This window comes from Lissotriton vulgaris, chromosome 5 (assembly GCF_964263255.1).
Source record: "Lissotriton vulgaris chromosome 5, aLisVul1.2, whole genome shotgun sequence".
Classification (NCBI taxonomy): Eukaryota; Metazoa; Chordata; class Amphibia; order Caudata; family Salamandridae; genus Lissotriton; species Lissotriton vulgaris.
In genome coordinates, this window is record NC_141693.1 from 457,688,262 (window position 1) to 457,706,617 (window position 18,356).

The 18,356-nt window shown below is 49.5% G+C and overlaps 1 protein-coding gene across 2 annotated transcripts in view; it reads right to left on the bottom strand.

Annotated features, from left to right (window-relative positions):
• VPS13D (vacuolar protein sorting 13 homolog D) overlaps window positions 1-18,356 on the bottom strand; it is a 2,754,556-nt gene that overhangs the window by 181,214 nt on the left and 2,554,986 nt on the right. For both annotated transcript variants that reach the window (XM_086921894.1, XM_086921893.1), the window contains exon 66: window positions 5,623-5,755. In XM_086921894.1, coding sequence (XP_086778020.1) covers window positions 5,623-5,755 — 133 coding nt within the window. The remainder of the gene's footprint in view (window positions 1-5,622; window positions 5,756-18,356) is intronic.

An 18,356-nucleotide genomic window follows, 5' to 3' on the forward strand; every position in this document is an offset into this window, starting at 1 on the left:
TAGAAGTACTGCTTTTTCCAGACCTGCGCTTGCTGGCGCGGAAAAAAGAACTGACGTCAGCACGCGGAGGCGGCGTCTAAGTACTCCGACGACGTCATCACGGCGCCCACGATGCCGACGACGGACGCGGAGCCGCAGACAACGCCAACCGACGCGCAAGGGTACTGCTACGCAAAAATTTGCGGATCCAGTCTGACGCCTGGGGATATTCTAAGGTAAGGAATCTATCACTAACGTGTTTCTTTCAGATATGCGTTCCTTCCACCTCCTCAACAATTGAATCGTGGTCACTACTTTACCCCAACAGTTTCACCTATCCCTACGGATGTTCCCATACATGCCACAAGTATGTAAAAACACAGGTCCTCATATCCATTCCGAACAATCCGTATTCACCACACTCCCTCACCCACTTTTAACCAATTGAAATGTCAAATGTTAAATCATGAACAGAAGTTGTAATTGGTTGTTGTTTCATTGTTGTTTACAGTGACCCTTGATGAAGGGCGCCTGTTTCCCGAAATGCATTGGGTTTAGAGAATAAACACTGCCTTTTAAATGAACTCTGCATTTATCGTATTCTTAGAAGAGGTCCGGAGGGGCACAGTTGGAACATAAGAAATTTTGAAAAAGGCACAGAAACCTGTGTGTGGATTTAAATATTAAGATGTAAAATGAAAAGAGGAGTAAAAGTTGGACTACGGCGAATACAGTGATAAATGTGGAATAATGAAAAATGATCTTTTATAGTTTGCCTGGGGGTAATTCTAAGGTAAGGAATCTATAACTAATAGTCTATTTCAGATACATGACATTCTTGTTTCTACTTGTGGCGGTTCAGAGAGAATTGCATTTTGTGTAGTTGGGACACTTCTAAATTCAAAGAATCATGTACTCCTTCCAGGGACACATTCTTAAAGAGCTAGTACGTCAGGAAGCGGGACACCTGTCTTGCAGATTTGCAGCCACCTAAACCCAAAAGGCAGCATCTTGCACTGATAATCTCAGGCCTTAACTACATCTCAAAGATATTTCCTTTTGACTAAAAGAAAGCAAATATGGAAACCTTCTGTTGGACTTGGCCCTTCTGGCAGGTTCACCCATAAACTTTTTGCTTTGTGAATGTGATTGGTGGTAGTGATTTTTGGTTTCTGCGCACTTTCACTGTGTCCCAGTGGAAAGTGCGTGCGCACTCTGAGTGCGTGGAGTAAGGTTGGCCTGCCCTCCCATAGGAATGCATGGGGAATGTCTGTGTCCCAGGTAGTTCCTGATGCGTGAGGTGTGCAGGCTCGAGTTTGGTATGTGCGGACTCGTGAGATTGAATGCTGCGCAATGATATGTGCGGCGTGTATGTGTCTAGTGTGGAAGCGCCACTTCTAGACATGGCTGTGCGTGTGCTGTAAAGGTGCTGGCGTGTGATTGGCTGGAGTGCCAGGCTTCAAGAGTCATGATGGGTCTGCCCGGTGGTGAGTGTTGAGATTAGCATGATGATGGCTGGGGAGGAGTGCACCTGGGTCCTGAATAGGGCTGGGCTTTCCCCACACAATGCTGGCTCCGCCCCCTGTTGTGTGTCTAACAACCCTAGCCCTGCCAGTGAATAGAGTGAGGGGCTGAGCACATCAGGAGTGCTCACAAACCAGCTGCGACTGGTTTTTCCCCTCACCCTGAAGCCAGACAAAGGAATTTACTGTATAAAAAGGGGCTGTGTCCCCTTACAATTTGTTCTCTTCCAGGATCCCTTTTGCTGAGGGGGGCTGTTGCTGTTGGGCGCCAGGAGGACCGCCACTTGGATTGCCTTCCTGCCTGGAGGGCCCAGTGAGCTGGTGCTGGGCCCAGCCTTGCCCCCCCCCCCCCCACCTTCCTGAAGGACTTTTTGCTGGATCTGGACCTCGCCCTCAAGCGCAGGAGAGCGCTGGATTTGCCCCTTCCTTCCTTACTTTGAGCTGGGACCCTGTTCCCTAGGCGCTGTGCTGGGGGAAGGTCTGCTGGGGGCCTGCCGCGCCGAGAGGCTGCCTGGAGAGCCCCGGCCTGTGGTTTGCGGCGCGGGTGCCCACCCCGCGTTGTCTGCCGCTCCTGTGCCCCCTAGCGCTTAGGAGCGCTTTTCTTTTTATTTTTAGCCTGTTTTATTTGTTGAGTCACGGGTGCCACCCCACTTTGTACTTAGAATTACAAGAGGGAGCCTACCCCTCGTTGACAGAGGAGAAGCACCGCCGCAGCCCAGGAGTGCTAAAATCATTGCCGGGCCGCTGCCTAGCACGACCCGGAAGTGCCACAGCCTGCCCCGGAAGTCCCGCCCTCGCCGCCGTAGCGCGAGGAAGGGAGAGGCGGCTGCAGGTACCGCAGGGCTCCGTGGTGGAAGAGGAGCCCCGTCCCACCGCCCGTGAGAGGACCAGGCCCCCAGGAGCGGGACCGGGTGAGAAGGAGACTGGCAGTGAGTGCTTCCCGCCCCCGCAGAACCAGCAAGACCCGGTGAGTGCGAGGGCAGTCTTGCTTTACTCAGAGCGGCCCCGGTTGACAGCGGGCCGCTCCAGGGGTGAGAGAAGGCATTCGGCTAGTCAGAGCCTGCGAGGCTCGGGCGCAGTTGTTTCTTTGAGTCCCCAGGCGGGGGACTCCAAAGTTACCGAGCCAGAGAGGCTCCAGGCATCCCTTCGTTTTCAAGCCTAAGAGAGGCTCCGGGGGGCATTACTTGTTCTTGAGTCCAAGAAGGACTCCAATGACGGGCCATATTTGTTTTAGAGCCACGAGGGCTCTAGGGCCTCATTTTTCTCCCAGATCCTTCAAGGGGGCATATTTGTTTTGCGAGCCCTGAGAGGCTCAGGGGGCCATTCTGTTTGTTTAGAGCCACGAGGCTCTTGGGGGACACGAGTGCTTTGTTCAGAGCCTGCGAGGTTCCCACGTTGGCCCCCATCATTATTTCCACAGCTGCCCAGCACTTAGTGGGCAGCTGCTACGTTTAGGCCCCCCCTGACATTGGGACACAGGTCGTCCTAGCCCCAACAAGGCCAGAGGGTCTAGGGACAGTCACAGGTAGTGACTATTGTCATTTCTGCGCAATTGTGTTCTCCTGCACCTCTGAATGTGTTTGATGCGTCATGTGCCTAGTTCCTTACACTGCTGAATGTATGTTTATGCATAATGTGTTTTCCTTCCCTACACCTCTGAATGTTGTGATGCATCATGTGTAATGTGTTCATGCTTATACCCCTACAGGTATTGTGATACTTAGGTGGTTGTTTTTCTCCTAGTACAGGTGTTGCTAGTGAGGTCCTGGTGCCCTGCGTGACCTGTTCCTAAGGTGGTTAGGGTTGCATAGGTGGTACTTACTGGTTACCAGTAGTTACTGGTTGTGTGCTAAAGTGATTTATACTCTATGTTCTAAGTGCTAATTCTAACAGTATTTCTAGTTCTAAAAGTGCTGATTCCTGACAGTGGTCCATGTGGCCCTGTCTTGTACATATCCCCTGTCAATTTTGCCCGTGCCTGTTGGCACATTGTAAAGTGTGTGTTTTTATCTAATGTGTTTTAGTATAATACAAAGGCTATTTATATATATGTAACCTTGTGTGGAGTTTCCTTTGTGGTGGGCCTTGGGTGTTGTTGCTAGGGTGCGTGCGCAAACACTTAACTCACATTGCCTCCAAGTTTAGCCTTACTGCTCATGCTACGTTACCAAGGGGGTGAGCAGGGGTTATCTTGGCGTGTAACTCCCTTGCCCTGACTTAGGAATGGTGGTCTCTGACTGACTTTGGCGCAAGCCCTGGCCAGCCAGGGATCCCCTTTCTAACACATTCATTTTGCATACCTGCTCCGTTGCCTTCTTTTAAAGCTGCAAAGATTTTCAGAGAAATGTTAAGTGCCTGCAGGTCTATGAAATAAGAAAATATCTGGGGTAGAAACGCATATTACATTATTATTCCCTTGGATCCTTCTGTTTAACATGCCTCTAAATCATCTGAGATGCATCTCCCAGAAACTATTCTCTAAGGTTTAGTGTGGCCCTTAGAGACATGGGTTGGAAAGCTGATGGTAAACTCATGCATGGAACTGTATAGTCTTTTTCAAAATTGGCAGGATAGAGTGGTCTGTGATCAGTGTCTCAAATTTCAAGACATCCAACAACCTCCCTTCCATTGGCAGGATGTAACGTAAGGTGCTTATCAGGGCAGATTGGTTTGCACTGCAGAAAAGAATGCAGGCACAAACGGGACCAGTTGATTACATTGGCACAGGTAAAGGGTTCCATTGAACATTATGTCCTTTTCTTTTTCTTCTTTTCTGAAGAAAGTTGATGTCTATTTCTGTATTCACCTGAGGGTCTAGACCTTTTTATATTGTGCCTTTTGTAACCTGTCCCTTCGGAGGAACTTCTTTGAGAAGTCTAATTCATTTATAGAGAGGAATAAGTCTATTCACCACTCCATGTAGCCACCTACCATATGAGACAAAACTGGGTGTGTGAACCCCAGGCTTACTCTCATTCTTATGTCTAATCTTAGAGATCTTCTTGCAATTATTGGCTAAAATTAATGGACACACAAATCATCTATTGCAATTGTTGGAGTTGAACTTGGACACAAATGTCTTGCCTTTGCTTAAGCAATTAAATCCCAAAGGCTTTTTGTTTATGCTGGCAAGGGAACCCATTTTCATTATAAGTGACTTTCTTTATCCCTGTTTGGTGTTGTGCAATGCCACTATGATATGTCTCAAGTTGAAACCTTGACACCATGTGAGATGTATTTGGGGAGTTTCAAAGATAAAGGTCCTGCAGAGAGAATAATAATCCATTAGAAGAAATCTGAATATACCGATGCTGTCAACAAAAAGTGAAATGGTTTCATTAGCAGCTCCAAAGATGTTGAGACATCAACACTGGAGCTCCATCCCTGAAAATAGGATCACAAATATTGAAGTTGAGAATATATTGACATGGCCCTAATCACTGTTGGCATGGCTTTTGTGATACACATAAAGATATCTGACCATGCATGGCTGCAATTTACTGAAGCCTGGTAGATGCAGGAGAAAGGAAAGCAGTAAATTAAAAGGAGAAAGCAAGCGGACCCCATATAAAAGACTAATAAAAGAGAAAAACTGCAGAAATAAGAAACTGCAGAAATAAGATCAATCGCAGCTCCTCTTTCCCCTTTCAAGTGTTCCCCCACTATACAGTGAATCCCATTGCCGCACTGTGACAAAAGGAAGAGGGTATGTGGTGGCTGACAATCTCAGACAAAGCAGCAGTAAGGTTATCTCAAACCCCATTATGGCCTGTGATGCTTAGCAACCATGAAGGAAGGGAACTACATCAAACCAGTGCACCAGTGGACAATGAGTTACAGAAGCGCAAAGTCAGTGGAGTCGAAATTATCCAATAGGGCCCAGATTCATATACGTTTTTGCCAACTACCAGGTATATGGTAACATTTTAAAATAAAAGTCATATATTGAGAGAATTAAGAATGCCTCTTTAGGTGGTAGCCATCCAGCAGTTATCTTTTAGTGCCCCTACTTCTTTCTGGTGTGACACACTTATCCGTCTTTAAATAACTTATTTTCATGAGATTCCCTATCCCAATCAAATGGTCAGATAAACTTAGTGTTTGTTTTGATGTACCATACCATGAGCCAGTCCATGAATTCCAGCAACAAGGTGCTCGCCACTCGTTGCGGCATGGTATCGAATGTATTCTCTTTCAGATTGATGCCTGTTATCCATTGTCTTTCCCAAACCATCTGAAAGCGTCCCAGCAAACTGCAGAAGAACAGAACAGCGTTCAAGTAAAGAGACAGAATTGCAGCTTAGGATACACAAAACAACTCTGCTAGTATAGAATGAAATAACAAATTATCACAAGATCACATTTATAACACTATACAGTGGAGAATCGGCCATAAATAAATCAACACATTATAGTCTGTTATGAAACCTATCGAACAAGTTACTTATCTTCGGTAACGATATATCTGTAAGAAACAGTAGTTAGTGTGAGAATTTGGCCTGATATATAGTGCTCACTATTCTAGTGATCACTGTGTATCATACCAAACGACCCTTATTGATGATTGGTTGTAAGTCAACCTTATAGACCAGCTATCCTAGTAGCGTGGACAAAAGCAGTCTTTAGGCTAAACTCTAGAGGGCGTGTTAAGCCAGCTGTTTTACCATCACATATACCCCTTGAACACCAAGTGAAAGGACACCACACAAGTTGTTATGAAAATAAAAGTATATTTATTTAGAACACAACAGCCCTGGACTCTTTATGAGGACATGGCGCTAAGCACAATACAAAGCTCTTAGGAAAATACGCAAAGTTGCACAATTTACACAAATGCCCGAGGAGCACGAAAAACCATAATATACACTAAAAGTGGAATGCGAAATACTAGCAGGTAAGTAACAAGATCCAGAGGCTTCTGGATCACTAGGACTACACTACTGGACCCTAAGGTTAGGAGCAGGAGGCCTAGGGAGATCGGGTATAGAGTGTGCACTCTCACGCGGGATGCGGGACAAAGTCTATGGAGGCTAGTATTTCTAAAGTCACTGTTTTCGGACGAATCCGACTAGGTAGACTTAAAACGAAAAAGGATCTGGACACTTAGATAGTGAACCTGCGTTGAAGCACCAAAATGCTCGGGTTACCTAGCCCAGGGGCTGCGGCTGCATAGGGTTCAAAAGACGTCGGGAATCCTCGTTGTAGTCTATGGAGCCTGAAAGAAGAAGTTGCTGGCAGGCGACCAGTGAAGATGTTCGGAGTGATCCAAGCCTGGATCGGTGATGGAGATGACCTGAAAGCAGAGGGGACTCAGTTCTTAATCACTAGCCCTTGATTGTATGGGCACCAGGATGGCACCGGATGAAGTCACCTCGACCAGGTGAGTGGGCGACGCTGGACGCTGCAGTCACACGGGCTAGGAGGCGTTGTCGGCGACCAGGCTGGAGGTGCGAGCTGTCCCTCGCAGGTGTATGCTGTCGGCGATGCTGGACCCAAGATGGGGGCAACAAACCTTGGCAAAGGCAAGCCCACGCGGTGGAGTCAAGATGGCGTCTGGAGTGGACCAGGAGGGTCCGGGGTGCTCCTCTTTTGGAAGGGAGCAAGGGCCAGTCTGGAGCAACCAGACCAAACTTAGGGACATTAAACTAACCTTGACCAGGTGAGTCTTCTTGTTCTAAGTGGAAGTACCGGGAGAGACCATCTGCATTACCATGGTCAGTCCCTGGGCGGTGCTCCACTGTAAAGTCCATCCCCTGTAGGGAAATGGACCACCCAAGAAGTTTGGGGTTTTCACCCTTCATTTGATTTAGCCATAAGAGGGGCTTGTGGTCGGTCTGAATCTTGAAGTGAGTGTCAAACAAGTATGGCCTCAACTTCTTCAGGGCCCAAACCACAGCAAAGGCCTCCCTCTCTATAGCTGACCAACGTTTCTCTCTAGGGGTCAGCCTTCTACTTATAAAAGCAATGGGCTGGTCATGACCATCAATATTCAGTTGAGAAAGAACAGCTCCCACACCCAACTCAGAAGCATCTGTTTGGACAATGAATGGCTTGGAGTAGTCTGGACTCTTGAGAATAGGTGCAGTGCACATGGCCTGCTTTAGGTCATCAAATGCCTTCTGACAGCTAACTGTCCACTGAACTTTCTTTGGCATTTTCTTACTTGTCAGGTCATTAAGTGGAGTCACAATGGTTCCATAATTTCTGACAAATTTCCTATAGTAACCAGACATGCCCAAGAAAAGACCACACCATCTACTGACCCCTTCATCAGGGTTCTGAGTGAGCAGGTCTGGGAGAGGGTCACTCTCTTCCTCATGTCCCTCATCTGTAGCCATGAGATAGCTCATGTCTTCCCTGTCGACAAATGCCTTGAGCCTGTTCACATGAAGTACTCTGTGAGGGCTCCTGGGAGTTCCAAGGTCTACCAGGTAGGTGACCTCTCCCTTTTGCTCAATGATGGTATGGGGTCCAGACCATTTGTCTTGGAGAGCTGCTGGGGCCACTGGCTCCAACACCCACACCTTCAATTCCCACTCTTTCAAAGGGTACCCCCACCACAGGTAGTGGTATAAGGGGGGCCTTTGTTGTGCCACCTGATTTGCCACTGGCTTGGCAGGTGACACATGAGCGACAAAACTCTTTAGTGTCCTCAGACATATGAGGCCAGTGAAAGTGTGGGGCAAGCCTGTCCCAGGTCTTGTTCTGGCCTAAGTGGCCTGCATGGGGAATTTCATGGGCCAAAATGAGAAGGAAACCTCTCAGAGACAAGGGGATGACCAGCCTCCTGGTAGCACCAGGCTTGGGGTCTCCTGCCTCAGAGTAAAGGAGTCCATCTTCCCAATACACTTTATGGGCACCTGTGGCATTCCCTGCAGCCCCAGCAGCGGCTTGCTGTCTGAGGGTCTCAAGAGATGAACAGTCTAACTGTGCCTTGCTCAAGTCTGCCCTGGAAGGTCCCCCTGTCCCAAGAAACTCAACCTGTTCAGGCTCAAGTTCTTCTAGGACAGTTCCTTCTGGGGTCTTTGGGTCAGTCTCCTGTGAGAGCTGATACTCTCCTTGAGGCAAGGGGGAAGGCACTGCCTTAACCCTACCGTTCTTCTTCTTGGTTAGTGTCTGGTCCATTGTTCCAGGATCCAGCACTAGTTCAGCTGGGCATTTCTTGGTCTGTGACCTAGTCACAGCAAGGACATGTGCTGACAAACCTAACATCTCCATATGAGTCCTATACTCCACATCTGACCATAGGGAGGATTCCAAATCATTGCCCAAAAGACAGTCCACTGGGAGGTCTGAACTAACAACAACCCTTTTGAGGCCATTTACCCCTCCCCAGGAGAAATTAACAAGTGCCATATTATGGTTGGTAGTGACATTGCTAGCGTTGGTCACCAGGTAGTCTGTGTGAGAAGTTGGCCTGATATATAGTGCTCACTATTCTAGTGATCACTGTGTATCATACCAAACGACCCTTATTGATGATTGGTTGTAAGTCAACCTTATAGACCAGCTATCCTAGTAGCGTGGACAAAAGCAGTCTTCAGGCTAATCTCTAGAGGGCGTGTTAAACCAGCTGTTTTACCATCACATATACCCCTTGAACACCAAGTGAAAGGACACCACACAAGTTCTTATGAAAAATAAAGTATATTTATTTATAACAAGTCTACCCTGAACTCTTTATGAGTCAGGGAGCTAAGCACAATACAAAACTCATACGAAAATACTTCAAGTTGCACAATTTACACAAATGCTCGAGGGGCACGAAAAACCATATACTCTAAAAGTGGAATGCGAAATACTAGCAGGTAAGTAACAAGATCCAGAGGCTTCCGGATCGCTAGGACTACACTACTGAACCCTAAGGTTAGGAGCAGGAGGCCTAGGGAGATCGGGTGCAGAGTGTGCACTCACACGCGGGATGCGGGACAAAGTCTATGGAGGCTAGTATTTCTAAAGTCACTGTTTCCAGACGAATCCGACTAGGTAGACTTAAAACGAAAAAGGATCTGGACACTTAGATAGTGAACCTGCGTTGGAGCACCAAAATGCTCGGGTTACCTAGCCCAGGGGCTGCGGCTGCATAGGGTTCAAAAGACGTCGGGAATCCTCGTTGTAGTCTATGGAGCCTGAAAGAAGAAGTTGCTGGCAGGCGACCAGTGAAGAAGTTCGGTGTGATCCAAGCCTAGATCGGTGATGGAGACGACCTGAAAGCAGAGGGGACTCAGTTCTTAATCACTAGCCAGTGATTGTGTGGGCACCAGGATGGCACCGGATGAAGTCACCTCGACCAGGTGAGTGGGCGACGCTGGACTATGCAGTCACACGGGCTAGGAGGCGTTGTCGGCGACCAGGCTGAAGGTGCGAGCTGTCCCACGCAGGTCTCTGCTGTTGGTGATGCTGGACCCAAGATGGGGGCAACAAACCTTGGCAAAGGCAAGCCCACGCGGTGGAGTCAAGATGGCGTCTGGAGTGGACCAGGAGGGTCCGGGGTGCTCCTCTTTTGGAAGGGAGCAAGGGCCAGTCTGGAGCAACCAGACCAGCGGTGAAATCGTTGTGGTACGTCGTCAGGAAGGCCACTAGCCATTGGGCAAGTGACCGGACAACGCGGTGAGCAGCAAAGAGCAGAAGGGCCCCACGTAGATCTCATGGATGCTGGGGGGCTGGACTTCGGTGCTGGAGCTGCTCAGGGTTAGGGCTTCTCAAACCCCAAATCACTCACTCGAGGATCCCTCGGCGGTCGTGCTGGTTAAGCGTCGTGCAGTTTCAGAAGATGGCCGGTCCCTTAGGTCTCGTCACACCCACGAATCTCAGCTGGGCTGATGATGCAGGTAGAGGTCAGAGATGCCAGGGAATCCGGGTCTCGTCGAGCTGGGCAGTCTTGATCCGGAGGATGGACTTACAGCAAACCGCGATGCTTAGATGGTGCCTGCGGGTGCAGGGTGGCTACTCCTTAGCCACAAGGGAGAGTCTTCAGAAAGTATCAAGAGTTCCTTTCGTGGAAAGTAGTTCAAGATTCAGAATTATCTAATTTGGGAAGGGGGCCCGCTCCTACCTTTATTCTAAGAAAATTGGCTGGCACGCGACTAGGTCCTGCCCATGGGTGGGACCAGGAAGGGGGTGGTTACACCCCTCTCCCTTGTCCGGACTTTCCCCAGCTCAGGAGCTGGTGTGCCCCTGGAACTGGTTTAAGCCGGCATATGCACAGTGAGCACCGGGGTGCCACTTGCAGTCACCTTCCTCTCAGCCCTGCCTATCTGGGATACACAAAACCCTGTCTGGGATGGTGCTAGCACCGCCCCCGACAGGAAACCCTTTGTCCAAGCTCTCCTCGCTGGAAGGACTCCCAGCAGCAGGAGGTCAGACTTGTGTCTGTGGTGGCAGCATCCATTTTGTGATGCTGAGGCTCGAGTTAACTTTAACCGGGGTTCACAGTTACATACATGTCGTGTCCCTCTAGAAGGGTGGAATGCTAACCCCGTCGCCAGAATTGGCGAGGGGTTAGTATTCCAATTCGTATGACACCTTACTCAACATGTTTTGATAAAGCGATACCAAAGTTGGCAAATAACCGCGAGGATTATAATGCACTTAAGAGTATATGGTGCGCGTTATCATGGAACAGCTATTAGGACTTGGTTCCGCAAGCTGCAAACGGGCTCAGCTCCTGCCAGAGCACCATCTCACATAATTCCAAGCACTCTGCCTTCAGGATTGTTAAGGCCTGCCATAGGAGTGACTGATAGGAATACATGTGCCCATTTTAGGGTTAGTTATAGGTATACTATATCTAAAGCAAAAGGGTGTTTACACCACCTTGCCCCAGCTGTCGTGCAGCAAGTTGGGTCAGATTTGGGTGGCCAGCCAGGGGTGGCATAATACATGCTGCAGCCCCTGGTAGGCCCTGGGTACACCTATGCCCTGGATACCTAAGGTATGCTGTACAGGGACTGATAAGGTGACTCAGTATCCAATTAGATATGTACCTAGAGTACATGGAATCCATTTTACAGAGAGAGCAGTAGGCCTGGGGCCCTGAATAGCAGGGTCCCAGGTCAACTAAGTCGAAAAACCAGCAAAACACCAGGCAAAAAGTTGGGGGTAACCATAGTCAGATATCCACCTTCCTACAGGCACCATCAAGCTCTTGTGCGGTTTGCTGCAAATCCTTCCTTCCTGGAACCCAACGACCCAGCTCGACGAGACCCGGACCTCCAGACTCATCTGACCTCTACCCACATCCGCAGCACAGCTGAGACCCGTGGGTGCGACGAGCAACTTGGAGACGGCCATCTTGAGAAACCTGCACAGCGCTTCCATCACGACCGCCGAGGGATCCTCGAGTGAGTGCATTGGGGTCTGAGAAGCCCCACACCGACGCAGCTCCTGCACCAAAGACCAGCGCCCCAGCATCCACGAGATCTGCGTGGGGCCCTTTTGCCTGGTTGCTGCTTGTTCTGTTGTCTGGTCACTTGCCGGCTGGGTCGTGACGTCTGAGACGACGACCCGAAGAATCCGACACTGCTGGTCTGGTCCCCCAGACTGGCCCTTGCTTCCTTGTGAACGAGAAGCACCCCGGACCCTCCTGGTCCGCGCAAGACGCCATCTTTGTTCCACCGCGTGGCTTGCATTAGCCAAGGCCTATTGACCAGATCGACGATCCAACACCGCCAACAGCAGCAGACTACGTGGGACAGCTCGTGCCTCCAGCCTGGTCGTGAAGAACAGCTCCTGGTCCGCGCAGCTACAGAGAGAAGCGACCCTTCTTCCACCTGAACGCGGCGACAGCATCTGGTTCCCTCCTGGTTCCAGCACCGTCACTGGCTAGTGACGGAGACTCTGTCCCCTTCCCTTTCAGGACTCCTTCTTCCTAGTTCCATCCTTGGAACCACCGGACTCCTCCATCTGGCTGCCTGCCAGCAACTCCTTGTTTCAGGCATCACCGGGATCAACGCAGCAAACCCGACACCACTTCAGCCCTATGCACCCGCAGCCTGTGAGTTAGGTAACTAAAGCTCCTAGGTGCTGAAGTCTGTGTTCACTATCCTAGTGTTCAGGTCCACTGTTGTTTTCCCTCCCTCCAGCCGGGTTCGTCCGGAATCCGTAACTTTGTAAACTGTAACTTCCATAGACGTTGGTACGCATCCCGCGTGAGAGTTTCCACTCTGCACGTGAGTCCCGTGGGCCTCCTGCTCCTTACTTACCTAGTTTGTAGCGTAGTCCCAGCGATCCTCCAGCCTCTGGATCTCCTTACAGTATTTTCTTTCCTGGCATTGTATTGTTTTGAGTATATGGTTTGTCGTGCCCCTAAGGCGCACTTGTAAATATTGTGCGAACTCGTATTTCCTTTTTAGTATTGTCATGTGCTTAGCCCTCTGACCTCATAAAGAGTTCAGAGGTGTATGTTAGTTAATAAATATCCGTTAATTTTCATAACAACCTGTGTGGTGTCCTTTCATTTGGTATTCAAGGGGTTATATGTGGTAAAACAGCTGGCTTCACATGACATTCAGAGTTTAGCCTAAAGACTGCTTTTGTCCACGCTACTAGGATAGCTGGTCTATAAGGTTGACTTTACAACCAATCACCATAAGGGTTCTTTGGACTGATACAAGGTGATCACTAGAACTAGTGAGCATCATATATCAGGCCAACTTCTGACATTGGTGTGCAGCGGTTGGGATTTGAGCTTGCTGTTGTTTTTACCAAATATAATCTTGAGATATCATTTGAAAGATCACATAAGGTACCATAGGTACATATAACAAGCTTAGAAATACTCTGAGTTCTACTGAACCAGCTGTTGTAGTAGAAAGGGAGTAGCACACTCTGACTACAACTCTTAGCAAGGGATCAGTAGGTAAACCCATAGTGTAGGTAAGTGCACCACTTACACCTCACTAGAAAAGCATGTCTACCACAGGAGGGAACACAGAGGCCCCCCCTTGTGGTTGATGATCCTCCACAGGTCACTTCCAGATATGCAGCCCTTAGTTTCCAGGAGATGAGACAAATCTGTACCTCCAGGAAACTTAAACAGGGTTCTAACCCTACCACTCCTTTTCTGATAGGTCTCTTAGAGACATATGATGCCAGAAGGGCTTCTAACACAGGCCCCTCTAATCCAGATGGGAGCATGCCCCCCTTAGAGGGAACCCTTGGTGATCCTGACCTTAACCTCCATGGAGCAGAAAGTGAAGAGGAGGAAGAGGAAGAGGAATTATCTGGGGATGAGGCAGACAAAGGTCCAGTAGTAGTCAGTAGGCTCACCAGGACCAACTTAAGCATACACGAGAATGGAACTGGGGGACCCCCAGGCCCATCCTCAGGCAGGCTTAACCTTGGGAATAGACGAGTTAGGTCTCACTCCAGAGGCTCTAACAGATCTATTCACACCCATGTCTCTCAGGCATCTTCTCAGAGAGGGATGACATCCCCTCAGAGAAGAGTATATGAAGCAAAGATGAGGGAAGTCAATCTGAGGATTGAGAAGGAAGAACTTGCCCTTGCCAAAGAAAGACTTGCCTTTGCCAGAGAGCAGAAGTTTAGTGGGGCAGACCCCACTGGTGGCAGCATTATCATTAGAGATAAAGACAGGAGTTTTGATACTAGACACCTGAGTAAAATAGTGCCTCCCTTTAAACAAGGGGATGACATCCACAAATGGATGACTGCTTTGGAGAGGGCCTGCACTGTCCAGTGCATCCCCCAAAGTCAGTGGGCAGCTATACTGTGGCTCTCCTTTGAAGGTAAAGGTAGAGATAAGCTCCTCACTACTAGAGCTGAGGATGCTAACAATTACCAAGTCCTGAAGAATACACTGATTGATGGGTTTGGCTTAACAACTGAGCAGTACAGGTTGCTGTTCAGAGACACCCAGAAAATTCAGTCTCAGGATTGGGCTGACTTTGTTGATTGTGCCACTAAGGCTCTAGAAGGCAGCTACTGGGAAGTAAGGTTACTGATTACACAGGATTGTATAATCTAATTATGAGAGAGCAAGTCTTAAATAATTGTCAGAACCAGTTATTACACCAGCACCTGGTAGACTCTGATCTGACCTCTCCACAAGAATTGGGTAAGAGGGCAGACAAATGGGTCAGAACCAGGATTAGGCCTAAGAACCAGGGTGGTGACCAAAAGAAAGAATCAACCAAGCCTCAAGAGAAGGGTGGGAATAAATCTTCAGATCAAACCACATCAGGGCCCCAAAAATCCTCTGAAAAGGGTGGGTCCCAGAATCCTTCCAATACCCAAAAGAAATCTTATTGCCATACCTGCAAACAGGTAGGCCATTGGAAAACTGACAGCAGTTGCCCAATGGCCAACAACAATAAGGAGAACATACCCCCAAGTAACACTTCCAAGCCACCTGTTACTACTAGTAGTAATCCCCCAGGTGGTGGGAGTGCCCCCAAGAATTTGGGTGCATTTACTTTGGGAGTTCCTGGGGACTCTGGCCTATCCAGGTCCCCTGACTTAGATACTGTTGTCTGTGAGACTAGCATGGGGTTTGCCAACTTCACAGCTTGTCCCAACACTTTGGACAAATACAGACAGGAGCCCCTCATTAATGGTATAAAAGTTGAGGCCTATAGAGATACAGGGGCTAGCATCACCATTGAGACTGAGAGCCTAGTCCCCTCAATGCAACTTTTACCTGGGGCCACATACCAGGTGACCAACATTGATGGAGTGTAGAGAGATCATCCCATAGCAGTGGTCAATCTCAGCTGGGGGGGGGGTGTCACTGGCCCCAAGAGAGTGGCGGTGTCATCAAACTTGCCTGTAGATTGCCTACTGTGGAATGATTTAGAGATCTCAGCCTGGGCTGAGGTAGAGCAAGAAACCCATTTTAAAATGGTAAACCTCCATGGTAAGGTTAGTGTGGCAGTGATAGCCACAGCCCCAGTCCAAGATGTCCTCCCTGAACAGGTCAGGAGGGCTGTGCCAGTCATAGCCCAATCTCAGACAGATTCCTTCCCTGAACAGGTTGGCAAGGCTGTGATGGTCACAGCCCATACCCAAACTGAGTCCCTTCCTGAAAAGGTTGGTGGAGTTGAGATGGCCACAGCTCAAACTCAGACAGATAATAGTGTTGTGAAGCCTGAAACTATGGATCACTCCACTCAGACAGAGAGCATTGAGGAGGAAGAGAAATCTCCCTCCCACCAGACTTTAGGAAAGGATCAGCCTCCTCAGGGAACTGATCTGACCCCTTGTGAAGAAACTGCCCCAGAGGTAGTCAGGCCTAGCCTGGCAGAACCGTTGATGTCAGTGGACCCTTCCAAGGTGGGACCCAGTCTGAAGCAGGTAACCTGCCCCTCTCTACCCTGCCTCAGTCAGCCCAGGGCTGTAGAGGTCAGGGAGGCCAGTGGTGGACCCCAAAGGTCCCCCTGTCCAAAAGAACTCCCCAATCAGCAGATTAAGGGCACTGAAGCTAGCAGTCCTAGCCAAGTGAAAATAAAAAACACTCCTGAGGGATCCCCCTTAAACTTAGTTAGGGACCTCCCACAGATGGACACTGTTGGGCACAGCCAAACCTGGGACCTAAAGGCCCCAAACCTGACCTGTCCCTCCAGTAAGCCAAAAAGAGGGACTCAGCCTCCAGCTTTAGGTAGCCAGAGGTTGATCCTGAGAGCTCATAGCAACTCAGTCCTGGAAAGAAAGGCACATATGGTGGATAGTGATTGGAGGAAGTTGAGCCCAACATTAGTGGAGTCTCACTTTTACTCCATCCCAGCACCAGCCTTTTACTTTGCCAAAACACACCACAGGTAGAGATTCCCTATGGTGGAGACCCTCAGATACCCTTAGGGTGAGGGATTGCTTAGTGGACCATGAGATAGGGGATAACCATGCCAGTGCATATACCACCTCATATGGCCACTCAGGCAATATAGGCTTACCTGGTCAAGGATAGCCTTATCTCCTTTCGTTTGGGGGGGGGGTTATGTAGGAAGGTGGATATCTGAGTATGGTTGCCCCCAACTTTTTGCCTGGTGTTTTGCTGGTTTTTTGACTTAGTTGACCTGGGACCCTGCTATTCAGGACCCCAGGCCCACTGCTCTCTCTGTAAAATGGATTCCATGTACTCTAGGTACATATCTAATTGGATACTTAGTCACCTTATCAGCCCCTGTACAGTGTACCTGGGCATAGGTGCACCCAGGGCCTACCAGGGGCTGCAGCATGTATTATGCCACCCCTGGCTGGCCATCCAAATCTGACACAACTGGCTGATCAATCAGCTGGGGCAAGGTGGTGTAATCACCCTTTGCTTTAGATATAGTATCCCTATATCTAAACCTAAAATGGACACATATATTCCTATCAGTCACTCCTATGGAAGGCCTTATCAATCCTGAAGGCAGAGTGCTTGGAATTATGTGAGATGGTGCTCTGGCATGAGCTGAGCCCGTTTGCAGCTTGCGGAACCAAGTCCTAATAGCTGTTCCATGATAACGCTATACCATATACTCTTAAGTGCATTATGAACCTCGCGGTCAAATGCTAACTTTGGTATAACATTATCAAAACATGTCGAGTAAGGTGTCATACGAATTGGAATACCACCCCCTCGCCAATTCTGGCGACGGGGGTAGCATTCCACCCTTCTAGAGGGACACGACATGTATGTAACTGTGAACCCCGGTTAAAGTTAACTCGAGCCTCAGCATCACAAAATGGATGCTGCCACCACAGACACAAGTCTGACCTCCTGCTGCTGGGAGTCCTTCCAGCGAGGGAGGCTCGGACAAAGGGTTTCCTGCCTTGGGAGGTGCTAGCACCACCCCAGACAGGATTTTGTGTATTAGGTAGGCCAGGGCTGAAAGGAATGAGACATGCCTGGGGCACACAAGGTGTCCTGTGCATACACCGGTCAGAACCAGTTCCTGCGGCACTCCAGCCCCAGAGCTGGCGCAAGACCGGACAAAGGAAAGGGGGTGTAACCACCCCCCTTCCTGGTCCCACCCAGAGGAGGGACCTAGTTGTAGTGCAGCCCCCTTTAGCTGAATAAAGGTAGGAGCTGGTCCCATTCCCCTTTAGATTAATCTTGACAACTTCCATGAAGAACTCTTGACCTTCTACCTCCTGAACATCAGAAGACTGAAGAATCTCCCCTATGGTCAGGGAGTGACCATCCTGCTTCGCAGCCACCATCAAGCTCTTGTGTGGTTTGCTGCAAGTCCTTCCTTCCTGGAACCCGACGACCCAGCTCGACGAGACTCGGACCTCCAGACTCCTCTGACCTCTACCCACATCCACAGCACAGCTGAGACCCGTGGGTGCGACGAGCAACTTGGAGACGGCCCTCTTGAGAAACCTGCACAGCGCTTCCATCACGACCGCCGAGGGATCCTCGAGTGAGTGCATTGGGGTCTGAGAAGCCCCACACCGACGCAGCTCCTGCACCAAAGACCAGAGCCCCAGCATCCACGAGATCTGCGTGGGGCCCTTTTGCCTGGTTGCTGCTTGTCCTATTGTCTGGTCACTTGCCGGCTGGCTCGTGAACTCTGAGACGACGACCCGAAGAATCCGACACTGCTGGTCTGGTCCCCCAGACAGGCCCGTGCTTTCTTGTGAACGAGAAGCACCCCGGACCCTCCTGGTCCGCGCCAGACGCCATCTTTGTTCCACCGCGTGGCTTGTATTAGCCAAGGCCTATTGACCAGATTGACGATCCAACACCGCCAACAGCATCAGACTACGTGGGACAGCTCGTGCCTCCAGTCTGGTCGTGAAGAACAGCTCCTGGTCCACGCAGCTACAGAGAGAAGCGACCCTTCTTCCACCTGAACGCGGCGACAGCATCTGGTTCCAGCACCGTCACTGGCTAGTGACCGAGACTCT